The sequence below is a fragment of the Sus scrofa genome, chromosome 1 (genome assembly GCF_054392235.1).
Source record: "Sus scrofa isolate SSC_HxYL_T2T_F1_AM1 chromosome 1, Sscrofa_HxYL_maternal_Yorkshire_Landrace_v2.0, whole genome shotgun sequence".
Taxonomy (NCBI): Eukaryota; Metazoa; Chordata; class Mammalia; order Artiodactyla; family Suidae; genus Sus; species Sus scrofa.
This window is the reverse complement of record NC_139383.1, coordinates 30,329,651-30,352,714: the sequence shown is the minus strand read 5'-3', so window position 1 is coordinate 30,352,714 and position 23,064 is coordinate 30,329,651. Positions and strand designations below refer to the sequence as shown.

The 23,064-nt window shown below is 36.8% G+C and overlaps 1 protein-coding gene across 49 annotated transcripts in view; it reads left to right on the top strand.

The window, feature by feature from the left end:
* EYA4 (EYA transcriptional coactivator and phosphatase 4) overlaps positions 1–23,064 on the top strand; it is a 314,555-nt gene that overhangs the window by 243,075 nt on the left and 48,416 nt on the right. For 18 of the 49 annotated variants that reach the window (XR_014803299.1, XM_084955832.1, XM_013988217.3 and 15 more), the window contains 6 exons: positions 2,515–2,607; positions 6,903–6,969; positions 8,213–8,355; positions 8,500–8,643; positions 10,784–10,863; positions 15,474–15,639. Coding sequence is in view for 48 of the 49 variants with exons in the window: in XM_084955832.1 (XP_084811958.1) it covers positions 2,515–2,607; positions 6,903–6,969; positions 8,213–8,355; positions 8,500–8,643; positions 10,784–10,863; positions 15,474–15,639 (693 nt within the window). In the remaining variant the exon portion in view is untranslated. Of the gene's footprint in view, positions 1–2,514; positions 2,608–6,902; positions 6,970–8,212; positions 8,356–8,499; positions 8,644–10,783; positions 10,864–15,473; positions 15,658–23,064 lie in introns of all 49 variants that reach the window. The other 31 variants (XM_084955787.1, XM_021087721.2, XM_084955801.1 and 28 more) reach the window with 3 other exon arrangements.

Here is a 23,064-nt window from a genome sequence, read left to right as displayed (position 1 = left end):
AAATCAAATCTTAAAACTGGCATCCAAAGCAACAAAACTAATCCTCATACCTCATTTCCAGACTAGTTATTTAGACATTCCAGTCCCTCTCCCAAATTCACAAGTGAAATGTATATTACCATTGGTATTAATAAATCTATTTCACAACTTTTTAAATAGATTTAGAAATGTTTAAATAGGAATTTAGCCACCATTAGAAGCTGGAAGTTCTGAGAAACTGTCTCTTTCCTTAGTTTTTGCTGGAGGGTTTGCATGCTTCCTTTCTGTCATAGGTCAGCAGTGAAATGTGGACATTGCATCATGGAGAGTAGCTTTTATACCTTTCTAAATCCTCCTCTGGATCATCTCTATACAGATGAAAGGAATTCGTGGCTAGTTAGTGCTGCCTCTGAGGCAGCATGTTTTAGAGTTTAGATTTTTGGAAATGTACCAACCACCTGGTCTCAAATTCTAGCTCTTAATAGCCATGTGACTATAAGCAAGTTATTAAATCTCTCTGTGCTTCTGAAAAATGAAAATGATGCTATTATTCACTTTGTATGATTGTTGTGAGGAATAAATAAGTTAATATCTTATGAAGCACAGCAGCAGCACCTGGAATGGATTTAAGTACCTTTGAAGTGTGTGCTCTTATGATCTGCTTTCAGGCTTGCTACTTCTTGTTGTCTTTTAAAATGGTTCATGGGGAAATAAAATGGAAAACATGCCTTAATAGGCTATTCCCATATTTTTCAGTTTTCATCTTTAATAAAGTGTTCCTGATTACTCTGTCTAGAAGGTAATCCTTCTTGTCACTCTCTGAGCCTTTGTGAAGAATCAGTCCTGAGTATAAGCCGTTTTCATACACGAAGACAACTTCTTTTGATGGAGAGATCTTGAATGTTAGCGTGAAAGACCTCAGTTCAAATCTTAGTTCTGTCATCTCTGGCAATAGAACTTGTCTAGGCTCCCCACCCCACCCCACCCCACCCTAAACTTCAGTTTCCTTGTATATAAAATGGATATAGTAGTGGTTTGCATCAATCAGGGTTGTTCCAGGGGTTAGCTACATGTAAATAATCTGGCACATAGGAAGCTCTTGATAAATAAGTATGCAGTAGTAAATAATTTTGTAGTGGTAAATATAATTAGTGGTCAGCTATAATCCTGTAGGTATTGCTACTGAAAAGTAGTATCCGCTGATACATCAGTTATCATTATGCAAATCACTAGACATGACTCCTCAGGTTACTGCTGCTGTTGTCACTCTTAAATTTTCCTTTTGCTGGAGGAGCAATCCAAGCGGCTTTATTTCCTCTTTCCAACCTTTACATTTCTACTCTGAATCTTCCAGCCAATCTTCATAACATGGTTGAATCACAGATACTAAATTAACCCCAGAGCTCACTGAGGGAGGGTCCAGCCAATTCTGTTCGTGTGGAAAGGGAGCGTAATCATTACTGCATGTTTCTATATCATGAATGGCTTTTCTAACAGAGTAATGTTGCCGACTTGCTTGGTTGGTGTGTATGTTCTGACCCTACTATTCTTTCTGCCCTATTTGTCCATGGTTGGCTAGCCTTCAGCTTTCTCCTTTATACTTTTCTGCTTGCTTCTGAGTTTTTTAACTGTATCACTCCATGTATGACGCAGAAACATAAGAGGTGTTAAGTAGAAAATAACTTAGTTTATTCCCTTGCTACTATGATACATGTAGCAGAGCTTTGCCCACAAAGAGAAAATATGGTGTGACAAAATGGGTAGAGGCTTTTTCACCGCCCCCCCCCCCCCGCCAAACTTGTTGCATCGAACACTGACCATACTGTGTACCTACATGGCTACACCATTGACAAGTGAGGATTTTGCATCCATACCACCTCAAAGAAGAAATAATATATTAAAGAGTTTTCACAAGATACACTTACTGCTGTAGAAATCTCTTATTCAGTGCTGTCTCTGTGACATGATAAAAATTGTTAAACCATTAAAATAAAAAGCCGGACACCTAATGGCTCTTTAGTCTTTTGTAGAGCAGAAATTTGTTGAGTGTCTCATTTTTACCCATCACATGAACATATCCATGCTTTCTGTATTTGTATATACCTCCATTGTCCTCTTAAGCAGTCTTTTCTTTTTTTAATGTCTTGGGAAGAATAAAATTATAAGTAGTAAATCTTTTCGTTATGATTTGGATTAAGTGTGCTAGAGACTGACCCATGGTTCCTTTTTTCTGCCTTTTGACTATGTGCGTAGGTGAGTTTAAAATGCACATATGTGTACTGCGGTTTCACATTCTAAGGTCGACTGCCTTTAAAAGCCAGATTCGAGAGAACCAGCTTAGGCAGAGGATTTTTAGATTAAATCCTCCATAAATGCATGTCCATTTAGAAGCTAAATTAACAAAACTCTCCTCATCGACTTTTCAGATTTTTCTCTTGCATGCCCACGGTAGCTAGAAAAACCACTAGTCAAACAGTCAGCATCTTTGATATAAATATAGAAACAAAACTCACATGTACTTATTCTTCTACATAGTGTCTCTCCTAGCAGTCAAAACAGAGCCTTTGAACAGCAGTGACACCACAACCACGACTGGAGATGGAGCGCTTGACACTTTTACTGGGTCAGGTAAAGCCTTAAAAGCTCGTGTGTTGTTCTGTACACCTTGGGGTCCACATCCTCCTCCTAGTGACTAAGCAGCATCAACACCAGAGCTGTTAGAATTTGGATGTTTATAAATTTAGCAATAAATTCACTTTTTGGAAAACTCATGGTCATAAAGTCAAGTATTTTTAGAAGCGTCTGGAATCATTTTGCTGCATCTTCAGTGGACAGCAAAACAATTCTCGGACTTTCTTATTAGAAATGAGCATCAAATTTAATAATTAGGTTGTGCTCGTTGACTTTGTTCCTTCCACTTGCCCATTTAAATGACATAAACGCTGCCTTTTCTCCAACATTCGAAATGTAAAACTATCCATTTGGGTCCTTCTCAATAACCTTGTTTCCTCTCTGGGTTTAAAAAGAAAAAAAAAAAAAAATCCTCCTGTGGAAGCAGCTGAGTGACAAGTATTAAAGGTTAATGGGCTGCAGGAGAGCACATGCTGGTCGCATTAGAACTCAGCCTCCAAGAGCACTGCTGCACTCAAAATGCTTCAAAGAGAACAATAGCACGTCTTTAAACACCAGTCCTTTTTAAATATAAATACCTGATAACTCCCAGGTGGGCACAAAGGACACGCCTTAAGTTGACTTAAAGAGTTTTTTTTAGTTGCAATATTTTGTTTGGTTGATTATCTGGTGAAAGGATTATTTTTAACCTGAGGAGGCACTCGTGTAGCAGAAAGAAGACCATTAAACCTAGAAAAGTATTTGTGAAAATTAAATCTTGGTTCTCTTGTTCTCCTCTAATATATTTTATAATTATCGATGTTTTCATAGACAAGGATTTGATGTGGGTTATGCTTCTCATGTGAAAAGAGTTGAGGTAAATCCTGGACTATAGTGTCATGATAGCGTATATCTGATTTTCATGGAGACAGATGATCCAACTTCATTGGTTCACACTGGAAGCAGCTGCCATGTATTCACATAAATATTAGTGCTCCAAATAGAAAGGAATAGTAATATATACACTTTGTATAGAGATGGCATATGTCCTAATTCACATCCTTTCTAGCAATTTTCTTGCCTTTCAGGAGATAAATAAGTATCAGTTTATTCTAGCATTTGCATTATCCGCTTATCATAACTATAAACTTTCTGCACAGTAAACTATATGAACGCAGTTTTCAAGGATAGGAATTAAATTGTGTAATCCCTGACCTGCTTAAAGAGTACACCACAAGTTAATGAAAGCTGAATGAAAAAATATAGGATGTCAGCTCCAGAAGGAATTTCAGAGATCTTTAGTGACCCATTTTATAGAAAAGAACACCAAAGCACAAGAGAAATTAAAGATGGTTAAGGCCATACAGTCAAAGCCTTACAGGCGGTCACTGGTATAAATGAATCTAGAACAATGTCCAAGAGTCCTTTCTCTCATACGTCAGTGGAAAATATAAAGATGGGAAAAGAAATACCTGTGAACTGCCATGCTGTCTGGAATTATATTTATAAATAACTTCCCAGTTTTCTTCTAAGAATTATCCAAGACTGTGCTGTCCACAACATAGCCACTGGCCACATGTAGCTACTCAAGTCTAAATTAAATAATATTTGATTAAAGCAAAAATTTTGTATCTAGTCATGGTCGTATTTCAAGTGTTTCATAGCTGCATGTGGTTTTTGTCTAAGTGTCTGCTATATTGGGCAACTCCGATATAGACCATTTCCAGCATCATGGGCCAAGTTCAGTCAGACAGAGGGATGTAGGCCAGGGATTCTCAACAGCACCACTATTAAAAACTGGGCTACGTTTTTATTGTGGGAGAGATGTCCTCTGCATTGTGAGGTGTTCAGCAGCATCTCCTGTATCTATCCCAAGTTGACAGTAGCCTTCCTCAGATGCGACAACCAAAAATGTCTCCAGAGATTTTAAGTGTTTCCTGGCTGGCAAAATTTCCACACAGCCCCACCTCATCCCATTAAGAGTCACTGATCTAAGATGTTACAACAATAAGAATAAAACATCAATGTTGCTTGACAGCACTCAATGAGAATCTGATAATATTCATTTAAAAATGTGTAGTAATTTTCAGGACATTTTGAAGACAAGCATTTTGCTCATTTTTGTAGGCAGAAATAATGGCATATCATGAGTTGAGTGCTTGGTGTAACAACTCTTGATTAATTAAATGACAATGGGGAGTAAAAGGAAGGTCTCCTAAATTTGCATGTGTTATTCCAGAAATCACACTGGAGATTGAGCTGCTCTGTGGAGGAACAGTCTTTACTTTGATCAGCATAATCTCAGCTCACTTTAATCCAGTTTTCTTGTTGCTTTCAATTATCTGCAGATTTATTAGAGTAAAATGTATACATTTTAGTTAAGAAGTGTCACTCTGAGTTTAATACAAAACTCTTAGTTTTCTGAGTCAAAGATTTTTTTATTTTACTTAGCAAATGGGCATGTAGACATTCATAAGAACTTTAAAATGTTGAGCCTTTTTATACTGTTATGGGTATGTTATTCTAATGATATCTAGATTTATTCATTAGAGAGAAGAAGCATCCTAGGTGTTCAAAATTGTGCTCCTATATATGTTTTTTTCCTGAAATAATTTTGCTCTTTGGCTAATTCAAAAAAGGCTGAATGTTTCTGTTTGTTCTTTGATGTTTCTTTAGAAAAGCCTTGTGTTTCACAATCTTGAGTCTGATCCGTATAGCTCAAGTCTTGAATGGACCACAATGAGATTTTATAAATAAGAAACAAAAAAAGTTGAATTAAGCCTTATTTATTTCTGCTAAATAGAGTATCCACTATTGTGAATTAATGAATCAGACTGAATGTCCTGAGGAATATGTTGTTGCTATTATAAAGTATATTTAATGGCCATAGTGTGATAGAAAAGGCCTGTTCTCATTGAGTCGATTTGAAGGTTTTAAACACCCTTCATGTTTTTAATAATTAAGTAGAAAATTAATGGTCCACTGGTCAATGTATTTTCACATATACATGGCAAATTCACTTAAATTTTGGTCGTTGAACATAATTAAAACATAATGCCTCTAGTCATATTGTGATTTTCAAAATCGATTAATAATATTCTTGAAAGTACAGTCTCTGCACTGTGAAAACTATGATATCCTCTCCATCCTGAGAGCTTACAGTCCAGATAGCACTTTAAATACATTAAATTCTACGTGTTTATGAAGCAATAGATCACAAGGGTACTTAATAGCATTTGGATATGGAAATATATCATGTTTCATAAAATAGTTAGCAACCTAAACCTATTTGTCACTTTTACAATTCTAAAAGTTGAGCTCCAGAATTATTATGAACAACTGAGAAAGGACATAGTACTTTGAAGTATAACCATGATTGATTAGACTAAACTAATTCCAGTGCTGCATTGTGTACTACTTTAATCTTTTTGAAAAGTGAATGAACAGCAGATGGCCTAATAAAGACACTCTGTGTGCTTGCCCAGTATGGATCGGCTCTGAAGGGACTGCCTTAACACTTTAGAGCCCGTATATTTGCAATACATCTGTCTTAGTCAAGGCAGATGGTTAAAGGAAAGAGCAACTTCCAAACTTTTGGATACATTCCAGTTTGGGACTGCATGTTTGGTTGACATGTTAATAGGACCTGACTTTCACCTTTAAGTTCTTCTCAAAGAAAGTACTGTCTCTGATAGTTCAAAGTATACTTGTAAATATGGTTGCTGTTGCATCTGGCAATTATGATTTTTTTTTTTAATGTTGCATTATCACCCGTGCTTTTGGTGTATATTCCACCATTACTAGAATTATTTGGACTCTGCATTTTTATCTACTCATTGGATGGGTAAAATGAAAGAAAATAGAAAAGGGATAGTGTTTTACAATCGGAAAATGAAAGTTGGAACCTCACATTTTTCTTAATTTGTGTTATGTTTCTATTAGAATAAACATGGAGGAAGAGCAATATCTTGTCATCACATTTGCAAAGTTTGCAAATTTAAAAATTTACCTTTATATTATGAAAGCTTAATTACCTATAATCAAAGATATTTATTCATAGCATATTAATCCATAAGAGCAAGCTACTGATTTGAGAAAATGAAGGAATAATGAAGGAAAATGATTTGTGATGCTCTTAGAACAAATGTGAGTCAGTTTAATTAGAAGAAAATGTTTAGGCATCTGTTTCTGTTTAGAAAATGAATGAATTTTTAGAAACCTATCTTTACGTCATTTCTTTAAATTAATTTGTACACTCTAGTGAAGTATATTTATGAAGCAACCTTTTTTGCACTGGTTTTTGTGTCTTACAGTAATAACAAGTAGTGGCTACAGCCCCAGATCAGCACATCAATATTCCCCACAGCTGTATCCTTCCAAGTAAGTGGTCGGTAGTCTTTCAAATTTGTTAGAATAACTTTCCAGGGTTATCTTGATTAATTATGTTCATACAATATAACAACTTTAAATCAGGATATATTTTTGCATATAAATGTCATAGATAATTGAATAGGAAGATAGTTGAATAGATTAACTGGATAAATTAGACCTATAGATAAGTAGCCTTCACAAATCTAGAAATACACACTCAGATTTGTCCAGACAATTCCTTTAACTCTGAATATTTATATACTTCAAGGAAAGCATCAAGCTCAAACCAGAATGCACTAAATTTTAAATGGAAATTCAAAAATACTGACGAGTTGAAAGAAAATCTTAAAAGATTACATTTTATTCAAACATTAACACTTCATAATTTGTTCCATTATTACAATGTTTATATTGGATTTCAAGTTCTAATAAACATACTTTTGAAAAATATGCACTTTTGTTTTTATAGCTAATCCAGTCAACTTTTTGAGGACAGTGGTAGAAGTTTCACGTTTAACTATATTGGGTGTATATCTCAATTTGGCTGCAGTCAGCCAGATGTGTCAAGATTTTGGACTCCCAGTCATGCACATTTAAAAGTTATTTTTCTCAGCAGCTAGCATGTCTGTCCTTAAATGTAGGCTGGCTGTTGGATATCAATTTGGGGAACATTCTATAAGATGTGGCATAGTGAAGGGAATGGCATTTCATTTCTTTCAGGAAACTGCCTACGTTTTGAATTTTTAATTTTCTTTAAGCCTTCCCATTCTTTGTAGGACTTTTAGTGATGTTTGTAGTCATTACATAGCATTGGGTCACACATGGTGGCAGGAAATATGCTCAGAGTATACTGATTCACTGGTCTTGGGCTACACTTTCTTCATCTATATATCAATTGAAATTCTGTTTTGGAGGTAAGAAAGAACTATAGACCTGGAAGAGACGTTAGGTATAATATCTAAACCCAAGGTGGTTTTTGGTTTGTTTTTGTTTTTTTTTTGTTTTTTTTTTTACAGGTGAGATGTAGGCTTAGGGAGTTTAAATTACTTACCCCAGGTCACTAGACTGGTCTGTAGCAAAGCCTCAACTCCTGACATTTAGATTTTTGTCCTTTTCTATTTATTGTTAAAATGATATTGTGGATAAAGAAGAGGATAACTTCCTGGCTATTATCAGATTTCACTGAATCTAAGCTGTCTGAACTAATATGCAGTCTTTTTTGCCACAGTAATGCTATTTTTCTGATATTTAGGCCCTATCCACACATTCTTTCTACACCAGCAGCTCAAACAATGTCTGCCTATGCAGGCCAGACTCAGTATTCGGGGATGCAGCAGCCAGCCGTCTACACAGCCTACTCACAGACAGGACAACCCTACAGCCTGCCCACTTACGGTATTTCACGTCTTCTCTCTTCTCCCGCTTTGGTTATAAGCAGGTAGTCCTGCTGGCAAGTAACTGTGTGTTCTAATATAAGTTACAACTCAGAAGTAAGATACTTTGACCGATTAAATGGTTGCTCATGCATTTTCCAAACAGATCTGGGCGTGATGTTACCAGGCATCAAGACAGAGAGCGGACTTTCACAGACTCAGTCCCCGTTACAGAGCGGGTGCCTCAGTTACAGCCCAGGGTTTTCTACCCCACAACCAGGGCAGACACCTTATTCTTACCAGATGCCAGGTAAGTAGCCACACAAGAAATATGTTACGTGAGAAAAGAATTCTTTGAATGAGACTTCTTGGCTTCAGACTAGGAATATATAGTCATGAAGAAATTTTTAAATGTTACGGCTGCTCACATGATTTCATCAGAAAAGACAAATAACTTGGAAGAAACATGAGGAAAAGAGGTCAGTGCACATCAAGAAACATGACCAATATCAAATTTAAACTCTTAAGGTTAAAACTGCTAGGAAACTAACTCCAAGGCAAGCAATCTCCAAGCCAGTCACTGTGTCAGTCATGTGTTTGGCATCTGCCTAAGTGATTTCAAAGATTCATGACAGTCCTTTTTGGTTCATTTCTAAAATGCCTCTCTCCTACTAATACTGTATTTTTAAATAGGAATATTTAGGTAATTTGTACCTCCCCCTTGAAAAATTTTTCCATAGATGATCATTATTTAATTTTTTGTTTTTATATCAGATTAAAAATTATTTTTGAACATTGAGTAGTAGTTGCAGAAAATATTTTAGTGACATATTAAAATAATTAAAAGCTTATACCTGTCATTTTGTCTATGTGGTTTGTCATAACTTCAGGGATACATAAACATTTTTCTTTCTTTTTCTTTTTTTTTTTTTTTTTGTCTTTTTAGGGCCACACTCTGGGCATATGGAAGTTCCTAGGGGTTGAATCAGAGCTGTGGTTGCCAGCCTTTGCCACAGCCACAGCAACGCGGGATCCGAGCCATGTCTGCGACCTACTGCCACACTCACAGCAACACCAGATCCTTAACCCACTGAGCAAGACCAGGGACTGAACCCTCATCCTCATGGATACTAGTCGGGTTCATTAACCACTGAGCCACAGCGGAAACTCCTATTAACATTTTTCAAATATACTGATACTGACATTTTAGTTGATTGGCCAAAACACAGTAAATACTCAGACCTTTTTGGCTAAAATGATGGTTCTCCTCTCCTTAGAAAGTCAGTAGATACATACTTGCACACATGCCTCAACTCCAATGAGCTACTCATCTTCAGTTGGCGTTGTGCAAGAGGCCACAGAGGCATTTCCATTTATTCCCCAAAATACTTTCATTTTGGATATCCCAGGCCATGTCAGTTTGCATTGATTACATAACACTATTGCCATTCAAAAACATTGATTAAAACAAGTTATCAGGAGTTCCCATCCTGGCTCAGCGGAGGCAAATCTGACTAGTATCCATGAGGTTGTGGGTCCGATCCCTGGCCTTGCTCAGTGGGTTAAGAATCCAGTGTTGCCGTGATCTGTAGTGTAGGTCACAGATATGGCTCAGATCTGGCATTGCTGTGGCTGTGGCATAGGCCAGCAGCTACAGCCCCGAACAGACCCCTAGCCTGGAAACCTCCATATGCCTCAGGTGCTGCCCTAAAAAGACCAAAAAAAAAAAAAAAAAAAAAGAAAAATCAGGTGCCTCGATAGCCTTTTATTTTAGTCCTTAACAAGTACATTCCATGAAAATGTATTTTTTAATCTATAAATTGATCATTCTTTTTTTCCCTCATTTTAGAAATAAATAAATTTTTGACCTTGTAGTTAAATTTTAGAAGGCTGTGAAACCTTAGATGATTGCCGTATGAACAGTTCTCCCTTGGGTCTGAGTGCTAGCTCACAGCTTTTTTTGTGCTAAGGAGAGGACATAGAGGAACAAAAAGATAAGGAGTTGAAAGCATCAAGTCTAAACCAATCCTGTGTGCTTGTTTCCTAAGCTAGCCTCAGCCAAATGTTGAACTCAGGTAGTTTTTGTGCACGTATGCAGCTGATATTGGAGAGTTTCCATAGTTTCCTGGAAGTAGTCTCAGTATGGATAATATTTTATTCTTTAAATACTTCTTTATTTCTAGACACTGACCCTTCCAGGTTAGTTGCAGTCCTTGGTAAGACTGTTCCCACAAGCTCCTGTTTACTTCTACAGATTTCTCAAAGAAATTTGCTATGTGTTGTCACAAGACAGAGCAAAGCACATTTTCTTATAAATCTCTCCATTTCAAATTTTATTGCTTCTGCAACAAAATTAAAAATATATTTCTCTGATTGAATCCTGTAAAGTGAAGTATTTCTGATATTTTTCAAGGAATACTTTTTAAATGCAATTTGTTCTTTACGTCTAGGTTCTAGTTTTGCACCATCATCTACTATTTACGCAAATAATTCAGTTTCCAATTCAACGAATTTCAGTGGTTCACAACAGGTATGGTAGCCTTTTGTATTTATGCTTTTTATATCTATTTCAGATTTTTGAAAAAATAGTGTTAGGTTAAAAAGCTTTATTGATTTAAAATTAAGATGGGATTTCAAGGTGGTGAAAATTAGCTATATGGAATTCTTGGGACATATATAATTCTGCTTTAGTTTTCCTGATTGCTAAAACTTTGCCCTCTTAACATTTAAGCCATGATTATTATTATTTTTTTTTTCCTTTTGTCTTTTGTTGTTGTTGTTGCTATTTCTTTGGGCCGCTCCCGCGGCATATGGAGATTCCCAGGCTAGGGTCGAATCGGAGCTGTAGCCACCGGCCTACGCCAGAGCCACAGCAACTCAGGATCCGAGCCGCGTCTGCAACCTACACCACAGCTCACGGCAACGCCGGATCGTTAACCCACTGAGCAAGGGCAGGGGTCGAACCCGCAACCTCATGGTTCCTAGTCGGATTCGTTAACCACTGCGCCACGACGGGAACTCCTAAGCCATGATTATTTTATTTATTTTTTGTTTGTTTGTTTTTTCCTTTTTTGCCACACAGGCAGTATGTGGGAATTCCTGGGCCAGGGATTGAACCTGTGCTGCACGGCGGCAACCAGAGCCACAGTGGTGAGAACGCAGGAGCTTCAACACTCTAGGCCATCAGAGAACTCCCTAAGCCATGACTATTTTAATCATTTGGCATGAAATTACAGAATCCATTGCATATTTTCCAACTATCTTAAGCTGTACTAAACGTGTTTATTTTTTCTTGATAAAAGTTATTATGAACATTCATAGGATGAACTACAATCAATAATCAGATAATGATATAAACTATAGGACATTCTTGGTTCCAAAATAAATCATTTGTTACTAAACAAAATGCCTCTCAAAATACTATTGGCTCTTATTCTTTTTTACTTCTGTAACTTTTTTTTGATAACTGTCTAACTCTTACTCTCCTGACAGTGTAATTTTTTGTCACTGTGTCTGCTCCTAAAAGGGTTTAATCCTCCTAGTTATGTTTGCTTAATATTTTTGTTAGTTTTGAAACCTACGATTGTTTGTAAACAATTTCATATTGGAATTACACATGGAGCAAGAGTGAATATCCCTGAATGGGAGAGCCAGCATGGTCTGAAACAAATTTGTGATATATACAGAAACTTTTGTCCTTATTTCTTACATCTCGGTCATGTTCAGAGTAGCTGAGATGGAAGGTAACTGATTTCATGGAATGGCAATGCACTATTTCACCCTAACATAATCACTGGACCTGCATACATTCTAAAATATAAGTTACTGCACAAATGTTTGCTCTTGAATTTACTGAAGGATTTATGTTGTTTTCTCTTTTCAATTTGTATTAAGATAACAAAAGGCAAAAGGGAAAATTTGATTGTTAAACTATGGAATCATGTTTTGACAGGATTAAACTACATAATTTGGCATTAGTTTCAAAATTGGTTTCTTAAAACACTAAACGTCAAAGCCAATATGAATATCGTATTATTTAAAAAATTGAGAATGTTTGATGATCCAAGTAGCTTAATTTCACACTCTCATTCGTTGATTCAGCAAACATTTATTGAGCATCTGCTAACCATTAGATTTTTAGGACTATGCATTGAAAATTCAAAAATAGTGTTCCCTGCTCTCTGGATTGATGTAGTCATCTCTGAAGACACAGACATGAAAATAACATGGACAGAGGGTGGGGTATTTTGAATTTCGTAATAGAAATGTACACTAGCCTGAGTGGTAGCATAAAGGAAAGACTGCTTTATTCTACAAGGGGAAGAATTAAAAAAATTAATAAATGAGAAGAAAATATGTTGACAAAGTTTTTATATCATAAAATAGATCCTGAATATTACCTGAATATTTAATTCAGTGGCTCCAGTATAAAATGTAATCTGTGCTTTGAACCATATCTGAAAACTAGTTTATTATTTTAACAAATACTTATTGAATGCCTCTTAGGTGTTAGGACCTGGTCTCTATGCTGGGAATCTGAAGGTGGGGGCAAGGTGAATGGGTCCTGATTTCTGCTTCATGGAGCTTTCAGCCTGAAGAGAGATGCAGACAATAAACCAGTAAACACATGAGTAAATAGAGAATTAGAAAGCATGAAGGGAGAGAACAGGGTGCTATTAACAGTGTTAATAGAAAGCTCATTTTGAGCAAGGAAGGTTTTGTAGAAGGACAAATGGAAATGACATTTAGGCCAACCAAGTCTTCCCAAAGATAGATGAAGAATGAGGGCAAAGGTGTGCAGGCATAAAAAGCAGCATGTATGACACCCCCAAGGGGTGCAATCTTGGTGTGTCGGTGAACTCAGTGAAGTCAGGAGGGCAGCTTGTACATGAGGGGCAGATGGGGAGGCATCCATTTGTGGAGACAGGCAGCGGCCCTGTGAGCATGGGCCTTAGAGCATGCAGCTTCAATTCTGTTCCAAGCCCGAAGAGAAACTATGAACGAAGTTTGGACAAGAGCAGAGATCACATAATTTACATTTGAAAATGATTACTCTGGCTTCAGAGACTTTGGAAAAAGCCAAAAAATGAAAACAAGGAGACCAATTAGAAAACTGGTACATTAAAAAAAGAAAAAAAGAAAAAAATTAAAGAAAAGAAAACCGGTACATTGACTCCAGCAGGAAGTGAAGGTAGCTTGGCAAGAGTGGAAGTAACGAAAAGGGGGGATCCTTGAGATCTCTTTGAACGCCCAAAGACGCTATCATCCCTGGAAGCTAGTTGTCTGGGCCTTTCCAATAAGTAACTTCATCCTCCTCTAAGGGCACTGGCAGCCCAGTGGGAGCTTCCACACACAGATAGAGGCCAGAGTCAGGCTCTCTGGCTTCCAGTTCTAGCTCTGAAACTAGCTGTCTGACTCTAGGCAGATCACTTACCTCTTCTATGCCTTTGTCTCTCCTTCCGTGTAAAATGGAGATAATAACAATACTGCATAGAAGGTTGTAAGGATTCAATGAGTAAATCTACTTAAGGCCTTAGAACAGTGCCTGACACGACATCCGCACTATGTTAATATTCGTTATTGCTGTTTTACTCTGAGAAAAATGTGTTACTAGGCACTTTGTCCATATATTGCTAAGAGTTGTTTTTCCTTAACTCACAGGTAATAGATCCTGAAGTTAACCAACAAATAGAATTTTAGTTTTCAGCTATACAGCTTAATCTTTTCTGATAAGACACACATTTGCTTTTACACATATTTACTTATACAGAGAATTTTCTCCTTTGGAAACCACATCGAATATGGATCTTTTCCCCCTTAGAAGCATGTATTAGGGAATCTTAATCCTAGCCAAGAATTTGTCATCACTCGGAGTGCCCGTCGTGGCTCAGTGGAAACCAATCCGACTAGGAACCATGAGGGTTACGGGTTTGATCCCTGGCCTCGATCAGTGGGTTAAGGATCTGGCAACACCCTGAGCTGTGGTGTAGGTCACAGACGCGGCTCAGATCTGATGTTGCTGTGGCTGTGGCGTAGGCCGGCGGCTATAGCTCTGATTGGACCCCTAGCCTGGGAACCTCCATGTGCCGCAAGTGCAGCCCCAAAAAGCAAGAAAAAAAAAAAAAGAGAACTTGTCGTCATTGATAATAATTTGGGCTAAAATATGCCAGATATATTAAACACCAATTATTGCAACAAATACTTCTTCATTAGCTATTTTGTAAAACAATTTTGAGGGATTATTTAGATCATTTTAAGATTATTGAAAAATTTAATGAAAAACAGGCGACAGGAATTGATCGAATGGCTTTCTTTTTTCTCTGTAACAAATGAGGCAAATTAAACATTTGAAAATCTCATTAAAGATTTCAAGTCCTCAGGTGGCATGTAGCCCGTGAGAAACTGAATAAGAAAATCTTTTATTTATCTTCTTTTATCTACTCTTTACCTGGTGCAGGAAAACAGAATTATCAAGAGTAGCCTAGAAAGGGAACAAAAAATCACAATAATGTAGCCCAAGGTCTGTATGGGAGCATGGGGGAGGGGCACACCTCCTCCCGGCTGGTGGTGGTAGGAGATGTATGAGAATAAACGTGTGAATATAAACAGCTTCTCTCCTCTTCATGTTCATAAGACCTAAGGATGTAAATCCTTGGATGTGTAATTCTGGCAGAAAAGTGAAGCATATAGGACTTCTAAATAGCTTAAAATTTGTATACTGGACCTGGTTTGCAAGCACAACAGGACAGTTCATTACTAATTCATATAGAATATGCCCACAGAATGGCCTCTTCTCATTAGTTCCCCTCAAAGCTGTGGGCTCCAAAACAATGAAGCCAAACACTAATCTTGCAATTACTGTTGTGATTGCTTTTCTTTTTTAAATTTTTTTTCTTTTCTTTTTTCGTTTTTTTTTATTCTTTCTTCCCCCCCCCCTTTGGCTTCTCCTGCAGCATATGGAGGTTCCCCAGCCAAGAATCAAACCTGCACCACAGTAGTGACCCGAATCGCTGCAGTGACAATGCCAGATCCTGAAGCTGCTGTGCCACAAGGGAACTTTTCTTTAGAGCATACTCTAAAGAAAATAGAGGGTAATCTCTCTTTCGAGCACACACACACACATCTCAATTATTGTTTCAGGATTATCCATCCTACACAGCCTTTGGCCAAAACCAGTATGCACAGTATTACTCCGCATCAACGTATGGCGCATATATGACATCGAATAACACAGCGGATGGCACGTCATCCTCCACCTCAACCTATCAGTTGCAGGAATCTCTCCCAGGACTGACTAGCCAACCAGGTACAGATCTTCATCCAGGTGAAATATTTTTATATGTTTTGATATGTCTGATAATCTAGAGAAAATGGAAACTTTTAAACCAAGGCTGAAAACTCCCAGATAATTATGCTGATGTTTCCTCTGTGCTGGTATCACTGTATGAGATGAGGCTCTTCGGGTATTTCAGAAAACCTTTCTTTTAGATGTGGAATAGTTAGGAGATTTTCATCTCAAATGACAAATGAATATGGAGATTGCAAGATAAGTAGATCTTTGGACAAAACTAATTATTTTGTGAATATCTTGACAATATAGAAAAGATGTGATATTATCTTCTTTGGTATAACTGATATTTCCTCTGTGCTTGAGAGTCTCAGGAGCTCCAGCCAGTGAACATTTCCTACATTTCTAGGATTTATAGGATCATTGGTAGGTAGTTTAGTGTCTTTGTCCGATTAGCACATATTGAAAATTCACTATGGAGTTCCTGTCGTGGCTCAGTGGTCAACGAATCCGACTAGGAACCATGAGGTTGTGGGTTTGATTACTGGCCTTGCTCAGTGGGTTAAGGACCTGGCATTGCTGTGAGCTGTGGTGTAGGTTGCATACACAGCTCAGTTCCTGCGTTGCTGTGGCTGTGGTGTAGGCCTGCGGCTACAGCTCCGATTGGACCCCTAGCCTGGGAACCTCCATATGCTGCAGGAGCGGCTCTAGAAAAAGACAAAAAAAAAAAAAAAAAAAATCTATTAAAAAAAAAAAAAGAAAATTCACTATTTTCTTCATTCCAAAAAACTTATATGCATTCTTGTTAGAATCATATTTGCTGACACACATTTAACACAGCTGAAGCATTTAAAGTCAAGTTTAATAGAGACTCATTTTAATCCTTCAAAATTCCAACAGGACCTTTTGGGGAAATTATCAAGATGGTTCTAAAATTATAAGGAAAGGCAAAAAAAAACTACTAGAATAGCCAAATAATTTTGAAAAGTAAGAACAAAGTTTGAGGGCTCACGTTGCCAGATTTCAAAACTTATAAAATATAGTAATCAAGAATTTTAGTATTGGCAAAAGGGTTGGATACATATAGTAGTAGAATGGAGAATTCAGAATTATGTATGTATGTATTTTTATATATGCATATAACATACACTAAAAGTTGGAATTTTGACAAAGGTGCAAAGGCAATTAGAAAACGAATAGTGTTTCAAAAAATGGTACTTGACTTGTAATTCATACCATATACAATACACGTAAAAACTGAAACTTCTAGAAGAAAACATGTAGATAATCTTTGTGGCCTTGGGTTATGTAAGGATTTAATATATATCACACTAAAAACACAATCCATAAAAGAAAAGGTAAATTAGACTTCATAAAACAAAGAACTTCTGCTCTTCAAAAGACACCATTACAAAAATAAAAAGATAAGCCACAGATTGGGAGAAAATGCTTGCAAAACACATATGTGATAAAGGTCTTTTATCCAGAATATATAGAACTGTCAACACTCAATAAGAAAATTGAAGTTAATAATTAAAAAAAAAATTTTTTTTGCATTGTCTTTTCTTTTATTATATTCATTGTACTTCTTTTGAAATACTTTTTGTTGGTGTCCTAGAGTTTGCAATATACATTTGCAGCTGACATTAGTCCAGATTCAAATAACATTATACCATTTCATGAGTAGTACAGGTGCCTTATAACAGAGTATTCCCAGTTCCTCCCTCATGTCTCATATCCTTGCTGTCATTCATTTCCTTTATCCTATGCTATAATCACCCAATACATTGTTGCTACTATTATTTTGCAGTTATCTATTAAATTCATTAAGAATAAGAAAAATAAAAGACTTTTTAATCTATATTTTTTCCTTCTCTGATACTTTTCCTTTTGTTATGTAGATCTGAGGTTTTTGGTTTTGTTTTTGTTTTTGCTACACCTGAGGCATGTGGAAGTTCCTGGGCCAGAGATTGAACCTGCACCACAGCAGTGACCCAAGCCACCGCAATGACAATTCCAGATCCTTAACCCACTAGGACCACCAGGGAATTTCTAGATCTGAGTTTTTGACCTATATGATTTTCCTTCCCTCTAAAGAACTTGCCTTTAAAAGACCAGACCTCTGCCACAGCAGTGACTTGAGCCACAGCAGTGGCAATGCTGGATCCTTAACCTGGCTGAGCCACCAGGGAACTCTTCTTATTTTATTTTATTTTTTATAATTCTTTTTTCTTTCAACATTTCAGTTTGGGTCATTTGCATTGACATACCTTCAAGCCCACTGATTCTTTCCTTGACTGTGTCCAGTCTACTGATGAGACTATCAAAGACATTCTTCTTTTCCGTTACAGTATTCTTGATTTCTAGCGTTTATTTCTCATTCTTAGAATTTCCACCTCTCTGCTTACATTACTCATCTGTTCTTTCTTTTTTTTTTAAATACCGCTAATATGTCCAATAATATTTTTTTTCTGACTTCAGAAGATCCAGACTCATCTCTGCTTCTTTTTTGTCCTGCTTTGGAAGGGAAAGAAAATAGGGACACCTGGTCATATGGCCACTGTAAATTCCTTCTTACTGGACCAATGGTTCCAAGAAGATAAAAAGGCCACTAAACAGTTATGTATTGAGTGCCTACGAGGTATTAGGCACTGCTGATGTTTCAGTAGTGAGTAAGTTCTTTGCATACATTTAGCTTCCATTTAGCAAGCAAGATAAAGATCAAGCAAATAATTACAATAGTATGGATGTCAAGAAAGGGAAAATGCTAGATAATATGGGGAATATTAACAAGAAAACTGATTTGAACATGAAGTGACAATGAAACCGATACTTTAAGCAACAGCTACAATGTGCTTCATATTCATGAGATGGTAACAGTCTTTCTTTTTGGTTCCCTCTTCAGAATATCCTCTAATATAATTGCAGACCCAAAGGAAAATAGTTAGTAGGTATACTAGACTTAGCCTTTGATGTCTCTTCTATCAGTTTCTTTCCCTTATCTTCCTTCTAGACACTCGCTCCTATGAGCATACAGTGCCTTGGAATCTCTGGTCCTCATTCCCTCCTTATAGGCTTTCCATCTAGCCTCCATGTCCCTTAGCAACAGTATCCTATGTAGGGCCAGGGCAAAAAGGAAGGCAAGTGTTGCCTGGGGTGCAGAATTTACTGAAACGTTCAGTTTCAGGGTCCTTAAATGTTGCATCCCTGGCACTTCATGTGCCTTATCCTCCTCCCAGCCCAAATCCCATGTTCCAATCTGTCCTTATCCTTTTTGAGTATATGCTTACATTTCATTAAGAATCTTATCTCTTTTTTTTTTTTAAGGGCTGCACCCGCGGCATATGGAGGTTCTAATTGGAGCTACAGCTGCCGGCCTACACCACAGCCACAGCAACGCCAGATCGGAGCCACGTCTGCGACCTACACCACAGCTCACAGCAACACCGGATCCTTAACCCACTGAGCAAGGCCAGGGATTGAACCCGCAACCTCCTGGTTCCTTGAGGGATTCGTTTCCGCTGCGCCACACGAGAACTCTGAATCTTATCTTAGTTAAAAGAAAAAGATTTTTCAGAATCCCTGCTTACCAAATAGTGAAAACAGTTTAGGTAAGGAGTTTTCGACATTCTCATCACACCGTGAAAGATTTTTCTCACCGGTGAGTGCATGAGGAAGACAGGGTAGGGTAACTATTCAGAAGCAAAACCACAGAAGTATTTGATCACCAAGATATTAGAGACTGAGTGATTGGACAAGCAGAGTGTTTTTGAATTTACAAGAATTGAGCTACCATGAAGGAAAACCATTTATGTACTCAAAAATGGTTTATGCTGGGTAGAACTTGAAGTAAAAGATTGATTTTGTTCTAATTTCAATATGACCGCTATAGTTTCTATGCAGGAAAGACACAGGTGGATACTTTCTGTTAGCTAAAGAACTAGGTAACTATTTTATTTATATTAAAAATACTAAGTGCAGAAGGTATGTAGATATTCTGAGTGTGTGACTTTGAATATGACACATTCATGTGTGACATTCTCACAGTCACTATCAGAATACTATAATTTCTTCAGCCTTCCATTGGTGGCTAATGCCAACGAATATGGTTTGACATAATTTTTAGATCTTCTGAGACTTTCTGTTGAATTTAAAGAAATTATTTAGACTCGTAACTATATTTTTCTCTCAGCCAAAATCAGAACAATACACATGTCTAGATCTTTAAGGAATTCTCTGACTTTCAGACTTTCAGTCAAGGTAGTTTTAAGTTTGATTTTGCCTTTGCAGATCTGACATGAATCCAAAAAGTAAACAAATTCAAAACTATGGGATTTTTCTTTATTATTGTTGAAATCTGAGATATTTTGTTTAAGGGTATGAAAAGTATTTTCCATTGACTGGCTCTGCATTTTCGACTTACAGCGGAGACCTAGCAAGTAAATCCATAGTTTTTCATAAATCACTCACTGTTGACTTCTCCCATGTTTAAAATGGAAACATACTTTATGTTCTATAAGAGACAGCTGGTTGTTCTGATTTAGTGATAAACCTAATGAAATAAAGTTGGATCTAAATATCCAAACTTGGAAGGTGCAGTTTCTCATTAAAGTACTGATTAAAAGATAATTATTCAATCATGTATAGTGTTGGCCCAGGAAAAAGCCTAAGGCAATGGATAATGACTGATGTTATTTGGAAATTGCAAATAGCATTCAGTTATTTAGTTTACCTTATTAGGTAATTTGACAGTGTATTTAAGGAAATATTACCATGCTGATTAAGAACAGATACTTTTAGTTCTTTATCTTTAAAATGATCTTTCCTTGCCTTTAACAGAAAGATTATCCTAGGTGTATTTTATTTTTGATTTGCATTCAGAATGTTTGGTGACTGATGAGTACATTAAGCTTAGTGATATTTTCGTAGCTCTTCCTTTTTAAAATTTTAAACATTCTTGAAATTAAATATAACCAGCAATTTGTCATAATATTGTTTTGTACTCTGAGACCTTGGCAAACATTACAATACATTAGCTAATTAAACTTTACAAGTGCTTCAGAAAAGTAAAGGATTTAGTAAGATCACTTCATTCTTTGAAAAGAAACCAGTTTCTTAGGCAGAACTCAGTAGATTTTCCGTATCTTCATGGCATTTCACATAAGGTCAGGAAGGAGAGCCAAGTGCTAGTTCATTTCATGGAAGTTAACAAGAGGATTTAGATGGAAAGGATTGACCACATTTAACTTCTCTGCCAATTTGCATTTTCTCTACCTACAGTATTTATGTGTCCTAGTGCAATAATCTTGAGTGAAATTTACAGAGGTACTGGAATTAACAGGTTTCTCCTTTAAAAAAACACACACACACAAAAGTCAACAGATATCTAATGACTGGTTGAGCTCAAGTTCCTGGTTTTCCCCTCTATCAGAAGAAAAGATAGAACTTGCAAAAGATGTGGAGGTCAGTACGGTTCCATCTGGGTGGTTGCTGTAGAAACCCAAATACACAGCACATGTCCTCTTTCGGACCTGCACTTTGACTTTGATGTTCTTCCGATGAATTCCTTGGCCCTTATTCTCACAGAAATTGTATAAAGTCTATGTAACTCTTTTGATCAGTAGAAACAGACACAGGTTTGACCTATGTGTAACCTGGATGATCTGTTGCTATTTTGGGGGAGGAAGTGTTAAAGCAGGAGTTCTGGAATCATACAAGCATTTCACATACAAGCTATGTCATCTTGGTAAGTTAATTAAGTCCCACACATCTGCAGTTTTCCCATTATTAAAAGAGGATACTGAAGGACCAAATTCACTAGGTCGAAGTGAAGTTTAAGTTACATGTGTATATATGTATGTATTGTGTTTGTGTGTGTAAAGAATATTTCACAATAAAGAGCTATGACAAATCAATAAGAAAAAATATCCTGTTTTTAATTAGCCAAAGATGTAAACATTTGCTTCATAGAGAGATAATAACAAATGAGCAAGAAACAAACAAAATAGTGTTCTACATCATTACTTATTAAGAAAATGCTAATTAAAACTACAGTGAGGTACCACTATACCTCCACAATTGCTAATATAAAAAAGACTAGCAAGTATTTGCAAGGATGTAGAGCAATTGGAATTCTCATTGCTAGTAGGAGAGTGAATTCAAACGACCACTTTGGAAAAAGATGCTCAGTGGCTACTGAATGTAAACATATGCCTTCCTTCTGACCCAGAACTCTCACTGTCAGGTAATACATATATATACAGGGATATACTAGGAACAGGACCTTATGTCCATAGAATGTTTACAGCAGCTTTATTCATAGTTGCCTAAAACTACAAATAACACAAATGTTCATCAACAGAGTAGATACATAAAGCTGAGTATACATATATACATATATCATAAAGTTACAACCACATTAAAGAAAAAAACAACTGATCCAAGCTACAATAGGGATGAATCTCACAGACATAATGAGCAGTGACTTTAGTCAAATACATATCCCTATAAACTTTTTAAAAAAGGAGTTCCTGTCATGGTGCTGCGGAAATGAATCCATCTAGGAACCATGAGGTAGCGAGTTCAATCCCTGGCCTCGCTCAGTGGGTTAAGGATCTGGCATTGATGTGAGCTGTGGTGTAAGTCACAGACGCGGCTTAGAGCTGGCATTGCTGTGGCTGTGATGTAGGCCAGCAGCTAGAGCTCCAGTTCAACCCCTAGCCTGGGTACATTTATTTGCTTCAGGTGCAGCCCTAAAAATAGCAAAATAAATAAATAAATAACATCTCTCAGTAATTTAGAATCGGTGGTATCAAGTCCTGCTTTTATCGAGACTCAGATACTTCCTATAAGGAGTCTTTTCCCTTCATCCTTCTACTCTTTCGTTCCCTCACTGCGATAGCTGCTGGCTTCCAGTTATCTGAGTAGCTGAGTCGTACCTGCCAAACTCTTTTCTTATGGATCCAGTCAGCAACCAACCCCCTGGATCACAATAACCTGGAGATTTTGCAAGCTTTTGTCATTTTCCTCTTTCACTGTTGCAAAAACAAAGCTGCCTGATGAGAGTTAACTCCTGAAAATTGACCTGTAATGGATAGAAAGACAGGTTTGATGGAGTGTCATCCAAAAATTTTTTATAAGCTTAATGTTATGGGTTAATTTGAATCGGCATTTTATTTGAAAAAGAACATTTGATTTGCAAGATATAGTAACCCTGGGAAAATCTTTTTTATGTCTTTATGTATTTATTTATTTATTTTTAATTTCTTTTTTTATTGTTATTTCCCCCAACACACTTTTTTTTTTCCACTGTACATCATGGGGACCCAGTTACACACACACATATACATAATTTTTTCTCCCATTGTCATGCTGCGTTGTTTTACAAAAATAACTGAAAATAGAAAAAAAGTCTATGTGATTTTTTTAAAAAGTAGATGTGTG